The sequence below is a fragment of the Silurus meridionalis genome, chromosome 13 (assembly GCF_014805685.1).
Source record: "Silurus meridionalis isolate SWU-2019-XX chromosome 13, ASM1480568v1, whole genome shotgun sequence".
Classification (NCBI taxonomy): Eukaryota; Metazoa; Chordata; class Actinopteri; order Siluriformes; family Siluridae; genus Silurus; species Silurus meridionalis.
In genome coordinates, this window is record NC_060896.1 from 21907543 (window position 1) to 21931072 (window position 23530).

Below are 23530 nucleotides of genomic sequence, written 5' to 3' on the forward strand. Positions count from 1 at the left end.
TCCATTTTGTACACAACAAAATATACATATATAAAATTCCAAATCTATAAAAATCGCAACTTGCTATCTCCCCCATAAGGCAAATGTCTAGGAGAAGTGAAGGAATGATACCAGTTTGATTTTGTGGGTTGTTTGGACAGAAATGGAAACTAGACAGTACCAAAGAAATTAGCATAAGAATAGGGATTACTCTAGGCTGTATTGATTTTAGCTAACCTGAGTAACGAACAGTAAAACAACTAAAAACTAGCTGACTAAAATGCAATAGGTGGCACCTGCCCTCTAACCTTTTTATGGGAGTTTTTTGTCACAAACCTTGTCTTGAAATGTAGATGCACACATAGTTCTCAAACCAAGTGAACATAAGACGATCAAGGCGCAAAAGGGATCTTCTGATACAAAGTCTTCATAAACAGTAGTGTAGAAACCACACAGATTTTACAGGCCCCACCCTCTCCACTGCTGATGTGAATCAGCATCCTTTTTTTTCAGACTTTGCTGACTGTGCAGTTTGGATGCCATGTTAATTGGGCTTTATAAGTGAAGCATGATGGATAAGTGATGCAGGTTTTTATTGCTGTGTTCCTAAATAAACATTTCCTACAGTCCATACTCTTCTTTTATTCTCGGACATTTCTGACATTTAATGCAAACGATGCAGGCCAGCAGTGATACACTGCCATTTATTTAATCCAGTTTTGATTATCCGCCTACTCAGCCTCGCTTTCCGTCCGCAGAACTCCAAAGCCGTGTCGGAAACCCCCGCCGTAGCAACCGTATCCGAGGACGAAGACGAGGACGAGGCCACACCCCCACCCGTGATCGCCCCTCGACCCGAACACACCAAATCCGTGAGTGGAGCTGGCACGCAAGATTCAAATTCCAAGCTTTGTTTGTGTTTTAATCCTCATTGCTTTCTCTCTCTCTCTCTCTCTCTCTCTCTCTCTCTCTCTCTCTCTCTCTCTCTCTCTCCATTCTTTTACTTTCTCATTCGCTCCTTTCTCTTATTTCTTTCCCTCTGCCTGCTCTAGTTCTTTTCCCTCCTTGTTTCTTTTTCTCTCTCTCTCTTTCTCTCTCTCCCTCCTTCGTGGCTCAGGTAGCACTGTTTGGGCTTTATAATGAGCACTCTGAATCAGCCATGTGTCTCATGTGGAACAGATTTCTGTAGTTTCAGGTTTATTTTTATTCTGTGAAAATGCCACTGTGTATACATTGTCTCTGCAATATTGGACAAACATTTCTCAGGGATTTAATACGATTTCACTTGTACCTCTAAGGATTGTTTTTTTTTCCAAGACAATGTAGGGTTTTGTTGGGTTTTTTTATGAAATGCAGATACTTTTTTTTTTTTTTTTTAAGTGGAATGGACAGAATTTGAATAAAAAAAAAACATACGCACAGGGGGGGATCATGAATAGACGAACTGCTTTAAACATAAATTTGTAAAGGGTGAAGGAGGGGTTTGAGAGATAGACAGACAGAGTGGAGTATAAGAGGGGTAGTTTGGAAGTGGAGTGAAGGACAAAAGAAATTTCAGGAGTGAATGATGGACACAAGGTATGAGAAAAAAGGATGGACAGAAGGTGGTGAGGGTTAGTTTAGAGGTGTAGAAGAATAGAAAGTAGGGCAGTGAGTGGAGGAAAGAAGGAAGGGTGGACGAGGAGTAAATGATGGCAGTCTGTAAAGGAGAGGAGGAGAGTGAAGGGAGTGGTGGATGAAGAGAAGAAATGGGATGAGGGAATGAGCCAACTAAAGGATGGATATAAGAAAGAAGTGAGTGAGAATAGGGAGTAGAGGAAGGTGGGGAGTGAGGGAATATCAGGAAGGGGGTTAAAATAGTAAGTGAAGAATAGATAGAAGTAAAGAAATGAAGAAGGGATAAAAGCAGGGAAATAAAGGATGGATAGAAAGAGGGTATTAGAGGATAGTAGTGAGTAAAGGACAGAATGAGATGACTAAAGAGTGAAGAATAGACAAAAGGAGATGAATATAAGTGAAGAGTGAAGAATGGAAAGGAGGAGATGAGTGAAGGTGATAATAATAGGCAAAAGGAGATGAGTGAAGAAGAATGGAGAGAAGAAGACGAAGAGAAAAGAAGCAGAACATTTAGTTTGATGAAGGGAGTCAATATAAGCTGTATATTTCCTCATTATGCAGAGCACATGACTGACTGAAAGAGCGAGTGAACGAGTGTAGGAGTGTAAGTGTTTGGAGGCTTGGACAGTCACAGAACAGGAGAAAAGCCGCATCTTGTTCACTTGGTGTCTCTGAGGACGATATAGGAAGCCGGAGGTTCGAGTCCATATGATTAAAGAGGCCAAGCGGAGCTGCTATGTCTGAAGGCGCTGATATGAATGTGGGTTGAGTTCAGCCTCATTAAACCTGACTCTAAACCACAGCGCACGAGATGGATGATCTGCTGAAATCTGAACACAAACACACACACACACACACACACACACACACACACACACACACACACACACACACACACACTCCCCCACACATACAAATATACACAGATGCCCCGCTCTGATTTTCAACACTGCATAGCTAATGATTTGAGAGGGGCTTTTATTTTTTATTGGGACTTGGCAGGTGGCGTCTGTATATCTTATTGATTTAGTTAGCTTAAATTTTATTGGGCGTTACTGCTGTGATTGTTGCTCGAGCACTTATAGGATAATAATAGAGCTATTATTCTCCATATCGTGTTGAAATTCCATTTTTAAGAGAGAGAGAGAGGGCTGTATGTAAATGCACAGTGTATATCAGGGTATCTAATCTTTTGTATGCCATGGACCAGCTGGTTGAGGGGGTATTTACATATAGGTCATAACAGTCATTCATTTACTTATATATCAACATGATACCGTCAAATTACGTCTGCATACAACAACAAATTAAGCAAATATTTGACAAAATAAACCGAATAATGATTAGCTGAACCTGAGGAAATGATATTTTCTGAAATCGAAATGCATGCAAATTGGCATAGTGGCTTTTAAATGAGAAAACCTACATGAAATAATAGTTTCATATCTATATTCATACTGTCATGTCTTGTTTTTTATTTATTTATTTATTTATTTTATTTTTCCTGAGGTAAAATTCACTCATATCTCATTCCGTTTAGCCTCATTTACACTACTGAGTATAGCTTGGGTTGCACATAGACCAGCAGCAGCCTCTCTAAATGAATTTAAGACATCGGGCTGCATGTTTTCTCAGCAGTTGGAATAATGAGTATGCTGATGCTTTACTCTTCTCCTGCTGGTGTCAGAGACAGGGAATGTCATGCTGGCTTTTTATTTTAGACCCAACACACAGGCCTTTGTTCTGAGATTAAGAATAAAGAGCGTTGCTCCTCAACACTTGGACTGGAGGTCCAGTGAATCTACCATCTCTTTCTATCTTTCTCTCTCTCTCTCTCTCTCTCTCTCTCTCTCTCTCTCTCTCTCTCTCTCTCTTTGCTTGCTTGCTTGGCGCCATGGTGCCACAGTACATTAACATCTGACTTCACCTGGCTTTTTTTGTTGTTTTTTTATTTCCTAAGAGAAACCACATGGTATTCCTTAAAAAAAAAAGATCTGGTTCAAAAGAACTTCAAGCTTTCATTTTAAACACAAATGGCAAAACGATTCTGCATAGCAAGCATAATAAGAGACACCAGACAGATTCACTAATTACTTCTAAACACATTTGACTTACAAAACCATTATGACTCATTTAGGACTGGTTGATTAATATAGTCTTTTGAATTTTAGCCACATAGGTGGGGCTTTGGTAAACCTTGCCAACCCTTGCCAAATCTTAGTTTTCAAACCAGCTCAACCCGCTAAAAGGCTCCAGATTGACCCAACTGAAAAACATTCACCCTTTTGTCTGGGGATCTGGGGACCATTCCAACATTGAGTCCAAGACTAAATTATTGGCTGTTCCTTCAGGGTGTGTTCAGCTGTTCGTGAGGATGTGGTATCCAGCTTCATGTGTCTGAGGAGAAAAGATTTATAAAAAAATACAATATTTGATCAGATCAGCCGAGGAACTATAGAGCAATTATTTTTTATGTGGCCTATCATTTGGCACCAGAGAACAAATAAGATTCTGCAAATGCAGCCTTATAAATAATTAGCTGATGGCACCCCTTAGTGTGACCTCGTCTTCTATTTGCTGTTGTCAAAAAAACCTGTACATACCGCTTCAGCGACATAATGTGAGTCAGTCAGCCAACCCTTTCCCAGAATGCCCAGCAGTTCTCCACATTCCCTCATCCATGACTTGCTGTGTATGCTCGAATATATAATTTGCTAATTTATTGCCACTGGATTTTCTCTAGGCCATTTTAAATATTTAATTCCACGTCTGTCTGGTTGTAAATATTTTACTTAATGACTTTCTGTTGCTGCATCTTTGATTTGTCTGCTTTCCTGTTGTAACTCGACACTGGTTGTAAATGAGAGTTTGCCCTCAGTCTTTTTTAAGGTTTCAATGAATAAATAAATAAAATTGAATCTCAGCAGAGCCTCCCCTGAAGCTTTTTTTTGTGCCTCTCTACAGATTTATACCCGCTCAGTAATCGAGCCCCTGCCTCTCGCCCCTGCCAAAGATGCACCCCTGTCTCCGGTGTCCTCTCCGCCTGCCGAGGGAGGCAGCGCCACTCCAGTGGCTTCGTCTACCACGCCGCGTCCCGCCGACAAGAACCGTAAGAAAAAGATGTCAGACGAGGAGATCCTGGAGAAACTACGTAAGAGTTACACACTATGGTTTATGTTCTTGCTCTACTACAAATCTCTTCTTTCTTCTCATGATTTTTCTTTCAATATGAGCTTTTTGCTCATATTTGCATCAAAGCATACACACATGCTTATATAAACATTCCATCATGGTATTTAACGGCTAATGCAAGCCATGAAGGTATACTATAAGATATACTGCCTTTGAATCAGCTGATCGTTTGTACAATGGGTACTGGATTAAAAACAAACAAAAAAAAAAACAGTACATTTCATGTAAAATAGTACTGAACTTTATTACAAAAATAAAAAACAGTACTGAATCATAAAAATGTGCTAAATGAAATAAACATATTATTTCTATGAATAAATATTGAAGTAGTTAAAAGACATGCATTTAAACTGAAAACAAAGGGATCACTCAAAATAAATAAAAACATCCCAAATTAATTGAAAAAGACATTTCATATAAACTGCATATGGTGTCAGTGATTCGTCTTTAGAGGCCGCTCTCATACTCTCATAACGCAACCCAGAAAAACCATGGGTATGTATTTCTGCAGATAGCCGATAGTTCTGGCAACTACGACTTGTAGTTAAGACTGTAGTTAAGGTTTACTGATTGAAAGTTCAAGAATCCAAGCTCTTGCATTGCTAAGCTGCTATTGTTGGGTCCTTGAGCAAGGCCTATAGCCCTTTCTGCTCAAGAAGCACTGTATAATGGCTGAACCTGAACTCTGAACTCAACTTACTAACAAGCAGGCATGTGTGAAAAAAAATAATTTTACTGTGCTCTAATGTGAATGTGTCAAGTAAAAGCTAATTTCCATGTTTTTTTTATTTTGAATTTTTAGAAAGGCAGGTTATGTAATGCTCAGTAGCTTTAACCATACATTCTTTGTTAGCTATATTGGCCGTAAAAAAAATCTTCAAACACCAAAATGGATTATTGATCTGATTTCATTCTTAGTCCTGTATTATACTGCTGTTTGACTTGATACAAAATGACTGCCTACATCTCCTGAATGCATAGCTTGAATATTTTAGCTTTCAGATCCACCTTACTCTGAGTCTATATTTTATTAAACATTAATGCTACAGATGCACTCAGGCTGCCCTCTGCTGGTAAGAAAGGGATTCTAAGTTGGAACCAATCTCTCCCCTAGCGTCTTTCTTCCTTATTTTCAGCCAGAACTCCTAAAGTGTTCCTGGTTCGTGGTTGCCAGGTTTCTTCACTGAATTAGCCAACTATCCTAGGGTGTGAGTTTGTGTGTGAGTCAGTGTGTTTCCTGTGTGTCTTCTTGTGAACACTCGGGCATCATAACCTCAATCTACCACTTCTGTCGTCTTTTTTTTTTGTCTGTACCTTATGACTTTTTTTTTTTTTATTTCTCTCTTTTGTAACAAACTGTTTATTACTGTTAGTGTCCTGTTTTTTTCCTGCCAGTTCAGTGGAAATACAACAGAATGAGTCAGAGTGCTGCTCTGAGAATACATTATATTGACTAAAGTTTTATATATATAGATATATACACATATATATGCACACACTTCCCCAGCTGCCATTTCTGAGCCCCTGAGCAAGGCTCTTAACCCCATAGGTGCTCAGTTGTATGAATGCGATAAATGTAAGATGCCATGGATGAGGGTGCAAAAAAATGTAAATTGAATGGACATGTATGTGGGCATGTGGTGGAGAATTCTGAATCTTAAAAAGCTAATTTTCATATTTATATCTGGAGACTTTTTGATAAATACAATGAACATTAATCAAGAAAGGAAAGTAAGTTGATATGTGTAACTTCATTTGTTACTTTAACAGTTTCTTAATGCTGAAATGTACATTACTAGATAGATAGATAGATAGATTTTTGTAGTTTGTTGCATATAAACAAAAACATGTACTGTATGTGTCTGTCAAAACCCTCAAAAGTCTTGGTGTTTCCAAGCTTTCGACAGGCACTGTACTATAGTCTGACTTTTTATTTGTTATGGGAAAGAGGACATTACACACATTCTGTAAAAGATGGCCCACCCCACTCTAAAACTCTATTTAGATGTATGTGAGTGTCTGATGAGTTTTCTGTTCTTTTGTGTTTAGGCAGTATAGTCAGTGTGGGTGATCCAAAGAAGAAATACACCCGCTTTGAGAAGATCGGCCAGGGGTGAGTCTTCTTTACCATTTGTATCATCAACAGTGGCAAGCTTTTACAAAACCCCTTTTCAAACACGAAATCTTTGTGGGTTTTTTTTGTGATCTCAGGGCATCTGGAACGGTCTACACAGCAATAGACATCGCCACAGGACAAGAGGTAATAGGAGAACCTCGAAGATGCTGTAGATGAAGAACAATGTGTCTTTCAGTAGCTATTGATGTGTGGGATTTGGTCGAATGAAAGCAGGTTTTTACTCAAAGTCCACTCCAGGGCTGGAGAAGAGACTGAAAGAGCAAGAGAGGGGGAAGAGAGAGGCCTTAATGGGCTGTGTGAAATCCCCCTTTTTCCCCCCAATTCCTTTTTATTGTGGTGCTAAAGGATTTCTTTTTATTTCGCCGCCTTTTAGGTGGCTATCAAGCAGATGAATTTGCAGCAGCAGCCCAAGAAGGAGCTCATCATTAACGAGATTTTGGTCATGAGGGAAAACAAGAATCCCAACATTGTTAACTACCTCGACAGGTACGATTGTGGTCCACTAAGAATGAGCCTATTTTAATTACATTTAAGAAACTCAAACAGGAATTCATTAGATGCAAATGAAATTTCAAAGTGGTTATTTGTAGTTTATTATCTTACATTTTGTTGTTTATTTAAAGGGTTATTTTCATACCTGTCACACACACTGCTCATTTTGGCTGGTCACTGCTTTCTAAACTGTGTTTCAGCACCATTACCACTGAACTACACCCACTGTCCAAATACACATCATAAACAAATATGTAGGTACAATAAAAAAAATCAACAATAATAAAGAAATACTTAATAATAAATATGATTATAATAAATATTTAATTGATTTTACACTATTGTATTGAAAACATGAATAAATTGTATTGTTGTAAAAAAAAAAGAAAAGATTTTCATGGTACTGTTTATGGCAATAAACTGTTACCTAAAAATGATTGGAAGATAAGATTTGAAAAATGGTATTTAATTCAGTATCAGGATAAAATTACACATTCACTACTTAGAAGGGAAAATCTAAATAGAATTATCAGTACCCAAACAATGTGTGACAAGTTTCCCAAAGTAAGTCCATGGTGCTTTGGCTGTTTCTATAGATATCCCCTATATCTTTTCACTGTTATGTAAGTAGATATAGGTCCATCTTTATGGTTACCACTCCATCTCTGCACCAATGTACTGCCCCGGGCTGCCACTGTTTGGTTGCTGTAGCCACTCTGTGTAATGCCGTACTGTCTGGTTGCCATAGTTACCTGGTTGGCGACGAGTTGTGGGTGGTGATGGAGTATCTGGCCGGAGGCTCTCTGACTGACGTGGTGACGGAGACATGCATGGATGAAGCACAGATCGCCGCCGTGTGCCGAGAGGTGAGCAACAAATGTTTTAAACCTGTCAGAATGGTGCAGGTGTGAAGTAGTGAACATGCTAGGACTAAGTAGTGGTCAGAAATAAAAAGAGATGGCATAAATGAAGTGAATGTAGAATTTAGCTAATGGAAAAAAGTACCATTTGTAGATTTTCTTGTGCTAGTAAAGTAGTAAACAGCCTGAAAAGACTACTGGAAAGGGGTTTCCAAGTAGTCCACTGTCGTCCATTTCTACTGTAGTCCAAGTCTACCCGTTTATCCCAAGTCCACTGACGTCTGTGTCCACTGTAGTCAAAGTGAAGGCCTAGCAGTGATGAGCATGGAGGTGCTGCTGACATATGAACTCACAAATATCTTAACATCTTAACCACTGAACTACAACTTAAGACACTGTAGAGCAGGAGGGGTCAAACTCAATTGCACAGGGGGCCAAAACTCAAAGCACACTTTAGGTCGCATGCCGAACAGGAAAAACATTTATTGAAAAACTAAAACTAAATGTTTTTTTAACATAAATATGAATAAAAAAAGACAGAAATATTATTTAAGAATAAATAACCTTAAACTTTAAATAACTTAAAATATTTTGCTCTCCATAAAAATATCTCCTGTCAAAATTATACAAGTTAGAAATATGAACTATGCAGCATATGAAATATGCTGCAAAAAACCCCCCTGAAAAATTAGTAAAAATTGTGCTTTTAAGTAAATGTTAAAATAACAACAAAAAATTAAAATAATCAAATTTCTTTGCTCTTATGCCATTTTATAAAAAATAAACAAACTTTAAATTAATTTAAATATTTTGCTCTCCATAAAAACATCTCCAGTCAAACACCAGACGTCTCACACCTTCATCATGCAGCTTTTCAGAAACTCTCCCTCAGTAAATAACCGGCTGATGTGCCTCTGATTTCTCCTCTGCTTTCACACCAGCTTCACTTTGTGATTTTGCTCTGGTGAAAAACATCTGCTGAAATTTCAGATTCTTCTTTAACTCTTCTACTTTCTGTATCTTCTGCTCTGCATTTAGGTTTTTCAGTTTATCCTGATGTTTTGTCTCGTAGTCCATCTTAGATTAAATTCCTTAATTACAGTCACATTTGCTCCACAAATAAGACACGTGTTAACCGCCAGTGTCAGTAGACATATACAGTACTCAGTTTTGAAAGGCTCTGTTTTCAGAATCAACTTTTCTCTTCGCCACTGTGAGGCGCTGTTTCACAATAACTTTACAATAGGGTTAAATACATCAACAGAAGCTCAACTTGATTAACGCTGGAATGTTCCCAGGTAGTCTAGCGTTCGGTAAGGCAGCTGAAGCGCTGCATTATTGGATCTGTATGTTGTGTTATCAGCGCTTCATATCGCTGGACCATTAATAACAATAATAATAGACCTGTATAAAATCATCTCGCGGGCCAGATATAATTGTACATGGGGCCAGATGTGGCCCGCAGGCCTTGAGTTTGACACATATGCTATAGAGCTACCTTTTAAGATCCTGAAAGGCCTTGTGTAAAGTAGTAAAGAGAGAGTCCTCAGTTTTGTTTTGAGCTCAACATGAAAGACTTTTTTTGGTGGGGTAACATATATTAAGACCTATTAACATTAAGGGTTTAAAAGCATGATCTGAAGGAGACAAGAGATATACGGTAGGATAGTAACAGATTTCTCTGTTTTGCTCTTGATCTCAACGCTTGCCTGTTTTTTAATGCTCTTCTATGTGCGTGTGTCTGTGTCTGTGTTTACGTAGTGTCTTCAAGCCCTGGAATTCCTGCACTCCAACCAGGTGATCCACAGGGACATCAAGAGCGACAACATCCTGCTGGGAATGGACGGCTCTGTCAAACTCAGTCAGTAACTTTAAACATCTGGAACATGATTCGAGAGATAACATGGTTGTGTATTACTTCTACAGGCTTTTTAGCCTTTAAACCAGGGGTCCCCAGACTACGGCTTGTCGGCCCACCCCCACATTTAGAAGGGCCCTGCCAGATGCCAGAGACATATTTTAAAAACTACATTTTAAATCCTATCATATCTGTATATGATAAAAAGGTTTGGCTTTCAAACAAAAATTTCTCTTCGTGATTATTATAGGTCAAGGCACCAATAGTTGATTGCTATCGGTAAAAGTACATGCTAAATAGTTTTTCCGGCTTCCGTTCCGCTGACATTGCGAGAGCGGCCTCTAGAATCAAAACACTGACACCATGTGCTGTTTGTTTTTGCCCACCGGACAGCACGCTGCACGGAGAGCACTATATTATATTTATTATTTATAATTCATTAATTATATAATTATATTTATTCCTGAATATATTCAGATTTATTTTCTTTAGCACATTATCATGATTCAGTACTGTTTTTTTTTTTTGTTTGTTTGTTTGTTTTTTTATGGTAATAAATTTTAGTACTAATTTACATAGCATGTTAGGGGTTTTTTTTGTTTGTTTTTTATCCAGTATACATTTCAAAAAACAATCGGTTATCAGCAAGTAGTATTGGTAATCGGTATTAGTAATAGCCTAATTATTTGTTAGATTCACCAACCAACCATATTTATAAGTAAATAAATTTGTCTGTATGGTGCATAACAAATAATAAACAAATCTAGCATTATGAGGCATAATAAATGCATTTTTAAACCATAATAAAATCTCCATAATAATACTGATAGTCACTCCGAGGCCCATGTCATTTTCTGTTACAGCCCGGCCCCCCCTTCATGTTAAGAAAAGAAAAAATGATGTGGCCTTGACAGAAAAAAATCTGCTCTAAACATTCAAAAACTTCTCGTATACTTTTTAATCAGTTTGTTTATAAAAATCACACTGTTCTGATGCGAGCTTTCACCAGCAGAGGGCACAGTGCTCACGTATTATTGACAACGACTGACACAGGAAATGAGTAGAGACTTCGAGCACTACAGAGTTTTAACAGTTTTCCTACTTGATGCTTATACTTACGCTGTTAACTCTAAAAACTGTATATCTTGGCAGTGTCTGTCTCTAACTTCTGTGTGTGTGTGTGTGTGTGTGTGTGTGTGTGTGTGTGTGTGGTCCGGCAGCTGACTTTGGCTTTTGCGCCCAGATCACCCCCGAACAGAGTAAGCGTAGCACCATGGTCGGCACCCCGTACTGGATGGCCCCGGAGGTCGTAACTCGCAAGGCTTATGGACCCAAAGTAGACATCTGGTCCCTGGGGATCATGGCTATAGAGATGATTGAAGGAGAGCCTCCGTACCTCAATGAGAATCCTCTGAGGGTAAGGTGGATCATGAGTTAAGAGAAGGTTCATTTATAAAGAAAGCACACATGATTAGTTCAATCGTTTTCTATAACAGCATCTCTGACAATGCTCTCATTCTAACCACAGCTTTCCTATGAGGTAAAGTGTGAAATGGAGTTTCCAGTGAAAGCACTTTGCAACCTGTTCTTTTAGGTTTTCCACCACAGGAAAGTAATTTAGCAGGTTGTGATTTCTCAGTAGCTTATTAACTTGGAGAAATAAAAAGAGGATGGAAAAGTAGATAGTGGTGGAATGAACTTTTGATCGTCTGCTCAGGAACGATATTGCTTCTCGGACGTTCCGTAACATTACACATGACTATAAACAGATACACAAGCAAAAAATAAATAAAATAATTAAGAGGGGAGAAAAAGGTTATGATTTGCGATTTGTAGGCAAATAATGAATTTCTGCTTCACTTCATATTCATACCATTCCTTATTATTCTATTGACTAAAAAGATGACACCAAATATATATAAAATAATTCTGAGGTGATTAGTGAATAATGAGTTGTTAAAGGTTGACTTCCAAATCAACATTCCAAATGAATGATTACTATACCATTTTAAAGAAATAAATGCAAACACTTTTTTTTTTTTAACACAGCAATTAAACAAAATATTATCAGAAGACTAATTTCCCAGATGTTCTTGCAGGAGACACAATGTACCCTTCCTGTTCAAGGAATGTCTGAGAAACAGAGCACCTGAGAAACAAAGCAGAGGGTTTCAAGGCATTCTGATGACATTGAAATGTATCAGAATAAAATTGTACATGCCATGGTTACAGACCATGATGTATCATTGCATGGCAGTGTGCAGCCATTATGATTTATTTATAGCTGAGAGAAAACATTTCCATGCGCTTACTTTTATTCACCCCTTCAGGAATCGATGCAAATGAACACAGTCATGTTTTTTTTTTTTGCGTAGGCGCTGTATCTCATTGCCACTAATGGAACTCCAGAGCTTCAGAACCCCGAGAAGCTGTCGTCTGTTTTCCGAGATTTCCTCAACCGCTGTTTAGAGATGGACGTGGAAAAAAGAGGTTCTGCCAAAGAGCTTCTACAGGTAGTACACTGTTGTGTGTTGATGCACAGAGAGTATATACACCGATCAGGCATAACATTATGACCACCTGCCTAATATCGAGTTGGTCCCCCTTTTGCTGCCAAAACAGTCCCAATCCATGGAGCATTAACAGTTTTAAATTCTTCAGCAATTTGAGCCACAGAAGCTCGACTGTTGGGCCAGCCTTCTCTCCTCAGGTGCATCAATAAGCCTTGGCCACCCATGACCCTGTTGCCGGTTCACCACTGTTCCTTCCTTGGACCACTTTTGATAGATACTGACCACTGCAGACCAGAAACAGCCCACAAGAGCTGCAGTTTTGGAGACGCTCTGACCCAGACGTCTAGACATCACAATTTGTCTCTCGTCAAACTCACTCAAATCCTTACACTTGCCCATTTTTTTCTGCTTCTAACACACCAACCTTTAACAAAAAATGTTTACTTGCTGCCTAATAAATCCCTCCTACTAACAGGTACCATGATGAAGAGATCATCAGTGCTATTCACTTCACCAGTCATAATTTTGTAATGTCATAATGTTTTGCCTGTTCAGTAAATTTCATATTTGTTCATAGGACATTATGTTGTATAAAAGCACACGATGTGATATCTTTATTAGAGATCAGAGATGAATGATGCCTTGTTTTTTACCATCATGGCAGTCAAGTGGCTTCACGATACTGTATATATACTCTGAGATTATATTTATAGTTGAAATAGAGAAGGTGGTTAGTTATGTGCAACTAAAGGAAGTAGCTCAGTGTTTAAGATGTTGGACTTCTCATTGAAAGGGCTTGAGTTTAAATCCTAGCACCACCAAACTAACCGATAACCAAATTGAGCAAGGCCCTGTTAAAGATATTACATTAAGTTTGGGCTTCACATTCTCTATATGTACAGTAAAACACGTAGAATTGTGAAGTAATCAATTCTACAGCAAAAAAAATTCCCTAATAGCCAGATGATGTATTTCAATATGTTCTAACTAAAAGAAAAACCATAAATAAAAACACATTTCAAACCAACTAGCTTCACATGCACTAGATGTTCCAGAAACTTCCACCGACTCCCACACAAGGCTGATTTAGAATATACCGATCTGCTAGAAACGAGCTGAATGCATTCCCTCTAGAACACTCAGGAACTGAAAGTACAGTGCGTACACGCTGTAGCCATATGACTCACACTTTGCAGACATTGAGAAAAAGACTGAAATGAAAAGCTATTACTCAGCAGTACACCTTTTACAGTAAAACGCATGTAATTAATTCACGAAGATAATAATGTCGAATAACTCAATTAAGTTGAAGGAACTGCGCAAAGGTTTGTGGACACCTGACTCTAAAAATCTATTGTGCCTTTTGAACATCTCATTTCACATTTAGTTCCCGTTTGCTGGTATAATATCCTCCACTCTTCCCGGAAGATGTTCCACTAGGTAGTGATGTAGGTGGAATAAGGAGGCCTGGGGTGCAGTCAGCATTTCAATTCATACCAAAGGTGTTCAATACTGTTAAGGGCAGACATTTAAATCAGGACACTCAAGATCTTTTATTTGCCAATATTCTGGGAATTTTCAAAAAACCATGGGAATTAATGGGAATAAACTGGGAATTTATAAAAGTGCAGGTTAGCCAATAAGAGAACTTGAAAGTAGTTGGAAAAAAAAGCTTGTAGGATAATCTTTGGTTAAAACAACCAGATTTTATGCAATTTCTGTTGAATTTCTACCCTGCACATACAATCACATGCACACAGCACACTTACTGCAGGGTTATTGAGGCCACACCCCCTACATGTACTGTGAATTCCTCCATAATATAACAGATCATTTCTTTAATCCTGCAAACAAAATAACATAAAAAAAAATTCCATCTTCGAGATTGTTCACGTGTCACATAAATATTATATAAATGTTTAAAACTTGCTCGTGCTGTGTAAAAACTCTTGTGCAACAAAATTATACTAACAATTAAATCAAAGTCAAAAATGTCATTTAAAATCTGTATTAGTTTGCATGCGTTTCAGCTTTTGATCAAACAAAATGTTTATATTTATGTTTGTATGTAATAGAGTTTATATACACTTACCCACATTTCTAACGAATTCCAGATAAAATAAAGTTTTAGTCAAGTAAGTTTTCAACTTGGAATATTTCCAAAACTCCCCAGATGAAGTTCCTGTAGAAAATTTTGGGAAATTTACCAGGAAATGTATCTAAACCATATCTTCATAGAGCTCGCTTTGTGCACAGGTGCATTGTCATGTTGGAACTGGTTTGTGTCTCATCCTATACAATTGTATACCTCCAACTTTGTGGTCACAGTTTGGAGAAGAACCAGTCAGGTGCCCAAATACTTAATTGTCCATATAATGAAGCCTTAGATCTGATTTTACTAACAGGGAACAAAGCAGTCACATAGTTTGCATGCATGAAGTGAACTATGTGTATGTTGTATCCTCTACTTTCATTGCACAAATCACTATATTGCCAAAAGTTTACGGACACCTGCTCATATATACAGTATGGAATGTGCTTTTTGATCATCGCATTCCACATTTAGTTCCAATTTGCTCTTATTATAACCTCCATTCTTCTGAGAAGATGTTTCACTAGATTTTCGAGTGTGTTTGTGCTTATTCAGACTCAAGTACTGATGTAGGTGAGGAGGCCTGGGGTGCAGTCAGTGTTCCAATTCATCTTAAAGGTGTTTATTAGTATTGAGGTCAGAACTTGCTAGCAGATCTTCCACTCCAAACAATGCGAATCATATCGAAATATCTAGTTTGCTTTTTGCACAGGGGCATTATCATGCTGAAACAAGTTTGGGTCTCGTAGTTCAAGTTAAGGGGAAATTTTCATGCTATTGCATCCAAAGATACCCTGTACAATAACAGTTTCGGAAAGAACCACATATGGCTGGAAAGGCAGGTGTCCCAATACTTTTGTCCATTTAGTGCAGATCATAATACAAGAAGGGCTCTAAATGGTAGATGGTAGTAATGAATGTGAGGAGAATGTTTACTTTATGTGATGTATGACATGTGCCTTGGTTTTCTGTCCTCAGCATCAGTTCCTGAAAGTGGCCAAACCTCTCTCGAGCCTGACGCCTCTGATCCTGGCAGCCAAAGAGGCGACCAAGAACAACCGCTAGCTCGGCACGGAGGAGCACAGCGCCATCTGTCTGTCGTCTTTCTTTTTCTACCCTAAACCCTACAGCATCACTGTTTTCCCTACCTGTCTTTTTAGTGGGCAGGGTCCTGTAGAGTTTTTTATGTCAGGGACATGAGGTTGGTGTGTGTGTGTGTGTGTGTGTGTGTGTGTGTGTGCATGCATGTGTCTGCGCTGACACACAGCTCACTAGAACTCTAAATGAGGAATCCAGTGAATGTTACAGTGGAACGCCGCTGTATATTTAACCAACAGGATCAAACCGGCCAGACTTCATCATCGATTCTCGCTTTCTTTTCGCCCGTTTATTTCGCCCGTGTCCGTGTGTTTCGTGGTACTTTACGAATGGGATGAAGTGATATAAATGAGTCTTTTTTAAAATAATTTTCTTTTACAAAGATTGTTTTGTAAATCCACGAGTGTGTGAACGACAGAAATAGATTCATGGACGTTGCAATACGGAACTCAACTGCGTCTCATCAACGAAAGGGTACGACGCTGGTACGGACCCCGAGGGGTGGCTGCTGCACGTTGGGAGGAAAATCTCGAGAAACTTTAAACGTGGATGCCGTGCATGACGAGCGCATCCTTTTTCTTTTTTTGTGACTTCTTTTTCTCGTCTGTTATTCTGTCCCTCTGCTCTTTAAAAATCAGGATGTACATTTCTTATTGACGAAATTAAAAACACACTGTAGCAACATGTGTCATGAACACTGAGTTGATAGTGATGTTTTTTTTTTTGTTTTTTTTTTATTACATGAAACTTTTTTTATGTAGCGCTGATGTACCCTTTGGCCTTAAACTGTGACGCAGAGGGAAGACGTGCTTTCGAAGACGGTACAGCCTGCTGTCCCTGATCCTTTTTGCTTTACGTTGATGGATGGAACAACTTCTGTCTCGTGTGTTTTTCGAGCCATAAACTCTGTTTATAAGGCGTTTTGATTAAAGATTCTTATTTGAAGCAGAAGAAATAAACTGTACAAACGATACTGCTAATTGTCAAGGTTTTGTCCGTGCTCCCACTCAGTCTTTAAAATGTTTGTGGCCTGATTTTGCATGCGAAAAATGTGTATGTTTGAATTTCGGGTCATGTGAACACATCCTGTTTTCCCCTTCACTTTTCTCTAATCTAATGATTTTACTTTTGTTGTACAATGGATAGACCTGGGAGAGCAGAGAACATCACGTGCTTCATTAAATCTATACTTTATTATGCTGCTCATGAACTTTCTTTCGGCTTCTCCCGTTAGGATCCTCCGCATGTTTGATTTGGCACGTTTTTACGCTGGATGCCCTAACTAACGCAACCCTCCCCATTTATCCGGGCTTGGGACCGGCACTAAGAATGGCTGGGGTTGGTTACCTCACCGGGGATCGAACCCGGGCTGCAGCGGTGAGAGCGCCGCATTCCAACCACTAGACCACCAGGGGACCTCAGACTCATTCAAGAGTATACATTTAAAAACAGTCCCATATACACCAATCAGGCATTAAATTACTGCCTAATATTGTGTCGGTCACCTTCCGCTGCCAAAACAGTTCTGACCCGTTGAGTATTAACAGTATTAACTTCTTTAGCAATTTGAGCTACAGAACCTCATCTGTTGGATCGGACCACACGGACCAGCCTTCGCTCCTCACGTGCATCAATGAGCCTTGGCCATGACCCTGTCGCCGGTTTACCACTGTTTCTTCCTTGGACCACTTTTGATAGATATTGACCACTGCAGACCGGGAACAGCCCACACGAGCTGCAGTATTAGAGATGCTCTGACCCAGTCGTCTAGACGTCACAATTTGGCCCTTGTTAAACTCATTGTAATCCTTACGCTTGCCCATTTTTCCTGCTTCTAACACATCAACTTTGAGGACAAAATGTTCACTTGCTGCCTAATAAAACCCACCCAATAACAGGTGCAATGATGAAGAGATCATCAGTGTTATTCACTTCACCAGTCATAATGTTATAATGCATATTGTTTTGCCTGATCGGTGTAAATATCATTACAAACTGCTAGAACTGTAAATTAAAAATAGATAAATATCTGTAGATATTTGATTGGTGGACTCCCTCCACCTCGAATTCTACTATATCAGGGACACTGACCAATAGCCAATCTGTATCATATGTAAGCCTGAGAAAATGGACTGTAAGTGTAAATATACTTTTTTAATAATTGAATATTTCATGGACAGATTCGTTTGTGCTTTTTAAAGATCCAATTTCCCATTCAGTCCCATCTGCTGCTATAATGACCTCCTCTAGGAAGATGTTCCACTAGATTCTGGAGTGTGCTTGTAGAGATTTGTGCTCATTCAGCCACAGGGGTTTTAGCAAAGTTGTGTACTAATAGAGGATGCGGAGGCCTGGGGATCGGTCAGCATTCCAATTCCAAGATGTTCAATCGAGTTGAGGTCTGAGCTCTAAAGCAGGCTGCTTAAGATGTTCCTCTCGAACCCATGTAAAGCATATCTTCATGGAGCTTGCTTTGTGCATAGTTTGCTGGAACAGTGGGGCAAGTGAAGGAAAACGTTCATGCTACTGCAGCCTATACAGTTGTGTCTCTTACAGGTGTTACCCAATACTTGTGTCCATATACTGTATGTAGGTGTCTAATACATTGGATTCATTACTAACTTAGTCCAAATATTAATGAAATATAAGGAAATATCTGAACATTTAGATGTCCTGTCGTTGTACTGAAGTGAAATGGCGTTTTATTTTTTGTTGAATGAATCTGATTATCGGCTTCCTCCCACTGCTAATCAGACCTGGTTTTCGGGTTCTTCTGAAAGATTTACAAGGGTTTGAACATGGCCAGAGAGTACCAAATCGCTATAAATACGCTTCATAGGAGCCAATTGTCCATAACATTATGCAGCAGATTGCCTACTTCATCGTGTGTGCCGGATTTAAAGTTACGCTGCGTCCAAACTGCCAGGCTTTTTTGCTCGATACACTTTGGCGTCCATCTATCCGTGCTCTTGAGTTTGCTGGTGTGAGTTAAATGGTAACCAATCTATTCTGCACCTGCATTGCAGCGAGGTATTCGTTATATTACTAGTGCAGATAGAAGGTCATTTCTGTAAATCATTTGCAATGTCCTTAATGGCAGTTTTTCTTACATAGACAGGCAATGTTGTGTTATTATGCAATGGAGTGAATGCATCACTGGCTCTGTTGGTGGTAATGCCATGTTTTAGCTTCTTTTTTTTTTTTTTTTTGAGAATGTTGCCAGAAATCCTTGGGTAATTTCATGAACATCTTTGTGTGATTTTATTTGCATTTGGTTCAATTGGAAAAAACAACAACAAAAAAACCTAAAACGTTTAATTTATTATAATATAATCGTCAAGGATGTCTGTGGTGTATTTAGCAGTGGTGGACTGTTACGAAGTAAATGTAATTTATTACTGTACTTAAGAAGCTTTTTTGCGTTTTTGTTCATCACTGAAGTATTTCCATTAAGGGAGACTTTCACTTTACATTTCAAAGTCAAATATTTTACTTTTTACTCAATTACATTTTGTGAATTCAGTTGTTCCTTTTTTATGAGTGGATAAAAACGTAACTGGTCGAACAATCCACAGGAGAAACTCCTGATTCTAACTTGCCACAACACCTGTGGCCTTATTTGCATGTTTTTTTGTAAAGTAATTGAAATTAAGGTTTTGGGCTCATTATCATTTTAATAGATATCAATCAGTGTTTGACTCATATAATATTTTTTTATTAATAGATTGGTGTTTTAAGAGTAACAGATGTCTTTTTCACATTACCTGAGTTGATTAAGTAAGAATCTTAGGAGCATAATAGCCATAATAAATCAGAGTACTTTGGATACTTAAGTACATAAAAAGGCGAATACCTTTGTACTTTTACACGAGTGAAAGTTTTAAGGGAGCACTTTTCCTGGTGTAATATTTTACCCACTGTATCTCTACTTGAACTCAAGTAAATGGTTTGTGTACTTTGTCCACCAAACTAGCTAAAGGTGAAAGCTGGCATTACATTGTACATGGCTATTGGAAAAAGAATATCTTAAAAAAATTATTTAATCAGGCATCGAGAACAAAAAATGTCATTGCGACCAAAGATGGTTGAAATCTCTGTTCTGGCAGTTTGATTCAATCTTGACATCCTTTTAAAATCTTGTCCAATCTGTAGAAAGGGCTGGTGTGGGGGCAGGATTTCATTCCAACCAAGAATAAGCCATGTATAGATGTTCTATTGATGCCCAAGATAAGCTCAATTGCTTTTCCTGGAGAAGATTAAATGAAATTTAAGAAAGAGTTACAAATATCCTAGATGTAATCGGGAAATGAAACATGTTCATTAGCACTGTGTTTAATCTGATATGGTGAACAATTTATTGTGGTTATAGCATTCTATATCAGGTTCTTGTATGACAAGTGATGATGTTAAGTCCTGAAAAGTCTGAGTCTAGGAAAGTAGTCTCACCCGAACTCTTTCCCGTAAATACCTTCCTGGGTCAAAAAAACCCCCCAAAAAATTCCAGCCTAATTTTGCTATCTATAAAGAATTTAATGGACTTAACAACAAATCATTGGTCAAAATGTAAACAAATTCATGACTGAGATGTCTTGTGCCACCATTTGCTTGTTTACTGTTGCTGTTTGAACTGTTAGAAACAGGGAAATTTACTTTTATACGTTTCTTGTACATAAAATTATTGATGCAGATGACTGGCCCTTTTTTCACCCAGAGTGTTGAAATCGGTATCTTTAACATCTTGTGTTTAAAACCAATCTTGTTAAATAGTCACACATTTAATGTAAAGTGAAGCTTATCATCTATCTTTTAATCTTTGGACTTTCTGGTGTTCAGGATGGCCACTGCGATATACTACCACTTCTTCATTTCACTAATGCACTCATTTTACAGATAGGTTTAACCATCCCTTTAATTCACTGCTGATGTTCCATCAGATGCTTACCTAGTTAAGCTTTTTATTTTCAACACCCCGTCTACACCATGTTAAACATAAGCACTATCTTGCACATTTGTGTCATCGCATACTGTGGCACTGCAGTGATGAGCCCTATTGCTCCTCCTCCTCTTCCTTCTTCTACTCTCTCTTTCTCTTGTTCTCTGGGTGATTAATTTCTGAGGCACTAGAAATCCTGCTGAGTTGGTGTTAAGGGTTTGCAAGAGTGCTGTAGGGAACCTAAAGTCACAAACTGACAAGGACAAATGATAGCTGCAAAACAGGGGGAAGAAAAGGAAGCATGGCAGGATGGGAAAAGAGCCGCTCTGCATGTGTCAGTGCTAAAGGAAGTACAGCAGGTTGACAGGATATAAATATAGAGTGAGGGTGCAGTGGGGCAATGAAAGACTGCAGGACATGAAATTCATGAAAATTAGAAAGTGTTGGATGATATGGTGCGATTCAGTTCCAGAATGATTCGTGGCTTGTTTCCACAGTGACACATGCATATTAGAGTGTTAGTGAAATTTTATTTAGCACATATTCAAAGCACATTTTAACAAAAATTAAATGTAGTCTCCAAATGTTTTTAGTTCAGCCAAGTTCAGGAAGATATATTGGAGGACTTTCTTGCTTAGTTATATTGTACTGATAAATAATTCACTTTAATATTTCCCCTCAAACCTAAAGAAGTATGTCTAGCTATATTTCATTTGATTAATGAAGAAATATAATTGTAAGTGATTATTATGCTATATTTCAGTATGTCGAGCTATATTTTATTTGAATAATGAAGGAATGTAATGTAAATGAACTAGATTTGTAACTCAGCTAGCTTTTAATAAGCTAGCTCGTTCACTTGTACAATTGTTTGCTAAATTAGCTTGTTTATTTAGCTAGCTACTTCAGTTTTGTCATCATGTGCTAATACGCCTGTATAAACTAACTAACCAGCAAGTCGAATTACATTTTTTTTTTTTAAATTAGCAAAATTATTTTTCTTACGACTTGTTTAGCGAGCTAGCTGTTCATGCAGGATCAGAGCTCAGCTCTTTTTCACTATTTCAAAAATGTTTACTTCTCAATTCTTGTGTATCTGTAAATGTAAATGCTTTAGGACTTTCACTAAGGTTGTTTTATGCAATACTTTACATTACCTATACTTTTAGAAAAAGTTTATTTCAGTTTCCAGCACTAGCCAAAATGTACAGTGTATAATGTCTGAAATGTGTTGCCTCAGGTTTAGTGTCATTATGCAAATTAAGTGTATAAAGCATTTTGTTCATTTGTTTAGTGGCACTGTGATACATTGATACATGTGAACACTCTTCATCAACACATTAGACTCATGGAAGACTGAAGGAATTTGATCGATGAGATGTTTACCTTAAAAATAGCAAAGTTTTATACGTGATTTAGGTTGAGGTGTATTTTTGGACAGCACTAGACTGCTAGCTTGCTTTTCCAGGGCAGAACTACATTTGAAGTAAGAGTGAAGCTTTTCAGGCCATGTGGTTTCCTTAAATGTGAATCCTTCATTTGGTGTTTGCAGTTTTTCTCTGTCCAAAAGCCTTTGCTTTCTGTGTACAGATCATTGACGACAGCATTGATGTCAGTGTTGCCCAGGGTTACCTTTAGGTGTCATTTGATTTCTTGCTTGACTTCACAAAGCAACGAGTTCTGAGAGGCAGCTGGGCTGACGCCACCGATCATTGATGTGCTATTTCTTATTGTGTGGTTGAGTATGAGGTTTATGTAAGATTCTGCAGCACATACACACTCAGTAGAGAAAAGCAAGAGCAGTCAGATTCTCACACTCAGATATTTAGACGGTATATTGTGAAATGCAGCCAAGAACACACATATATTTATTAGTTATCATTGGGCACAACATCTTACCTAATAAACATACATACACACATACAGTCTTCTCTAATACAATGGCCTTGAAAAATCTTGTTAAAAAATGAACATGATTGAAGATAATACACTCCTAAGACTTTCCTGTTCCACCTTTTGCTCATTTTCTTTTGCCACAGTGGAGTTTTTTGGGGGGAAATATAGGAACAGAGAAATTCACTTATGTAGTTTTATCAGACACAAAGGTAGTATTAAAAAATATTTCAAATGATTGACGCAAAATTCAACAAATCCCATAACTTTTCGAAGCTCATGAACAATATTGATTGGAATAACATTGACTTTTCTTTCTATAAAACCTTTTTTTTTAAAAACAAACAAGGCTTTTTACATTTTGCGAATTCGAAGGTAAAAGCTATCCCTTTCTAAATTATTTTAGCAATTGTTTAATTCTTGCTCATTTTCAGTCCAGTGATTTGTTGTTAAGACTGCAGGTTCAATCATTTTTTAACTTGTATATACTGCTTAGTAACAGATGTCACAAAGTAGCTTAACAGAAATCTGGATTTAGATTTAAATCCCTAAATGCAAGAGATGACAGGTGTCTAGGAAAAAGTCTTCACAGGAACCTGGAAAGAAAATATCCTCTTCTGGGTGACACCAGATAGTAAAACTCTAATTGAAATCAGTACACAGTGTTACATTTGATTAAATAAAGTACATTATGAGCACCGTAGTTTTAATTTATACAGCAGCAGTTATTAGACTTGAGGTTGTTAGGTTTACAGTATACAGTACAGGTACTGAAACAAAGGTTTGGAAATAAACTAATGCCTTTTTAAAACGTCCATGTAAAAACATCAACATTTTTGGGGCCTATGTTTTTTCTCATGGTTTCA

At 38.1% G+C, this 23530-nt stretch overlaps 1 protein-coding gene across 2 annotated transcripts in view; it reads left to right on the forward strand.

Moving 5' to 3' along the window:
- pak1 (p21 protein (Cdc42/Rac)-activated kinase 1) overlaps positions 1-16811 on the forward strand; it is a 64097-nt gene extending 47286 nt beyond the window's left edge. For both annotated transcript variants that reach the window (XM_046864624.1, XM_046864625.1), the window contains exons 6-15: positions 738-851; positions 4561-4747; positions 6838-6901; positions 7000-7048; positions 7299-7411; positions 8166-8283; positions 10039-10138; positions 11356-11552; positions 12511-12648; positions 15719-16811. In XM_046864624.1, the coding sequence (XP_046720580.1) occupies positions 738-851; positions 4561-4747; positions 6838-6901; positions 7000-7048; positions 7299-7411; positions 8166-8283; positions 10039-10138; positions 11356-11552; positions 12511-12648; positions 15719-15805 (1167 nt within the window). In that variant the 3' untranslated portion in view covers positions 15806-16811. The remainder of the gene's footprint in view (positions 1-737; positions 852-4560; positions 4748-6837; positions 6902-6999; positions 7049-7298; positions 7412-8165; positions 8284-10038; positions 10139-11355; positions 11553-12510; positions 12649-15718) is intronic.
- Positions 16812-23530: the final 6719 nt, after the last annotated feature.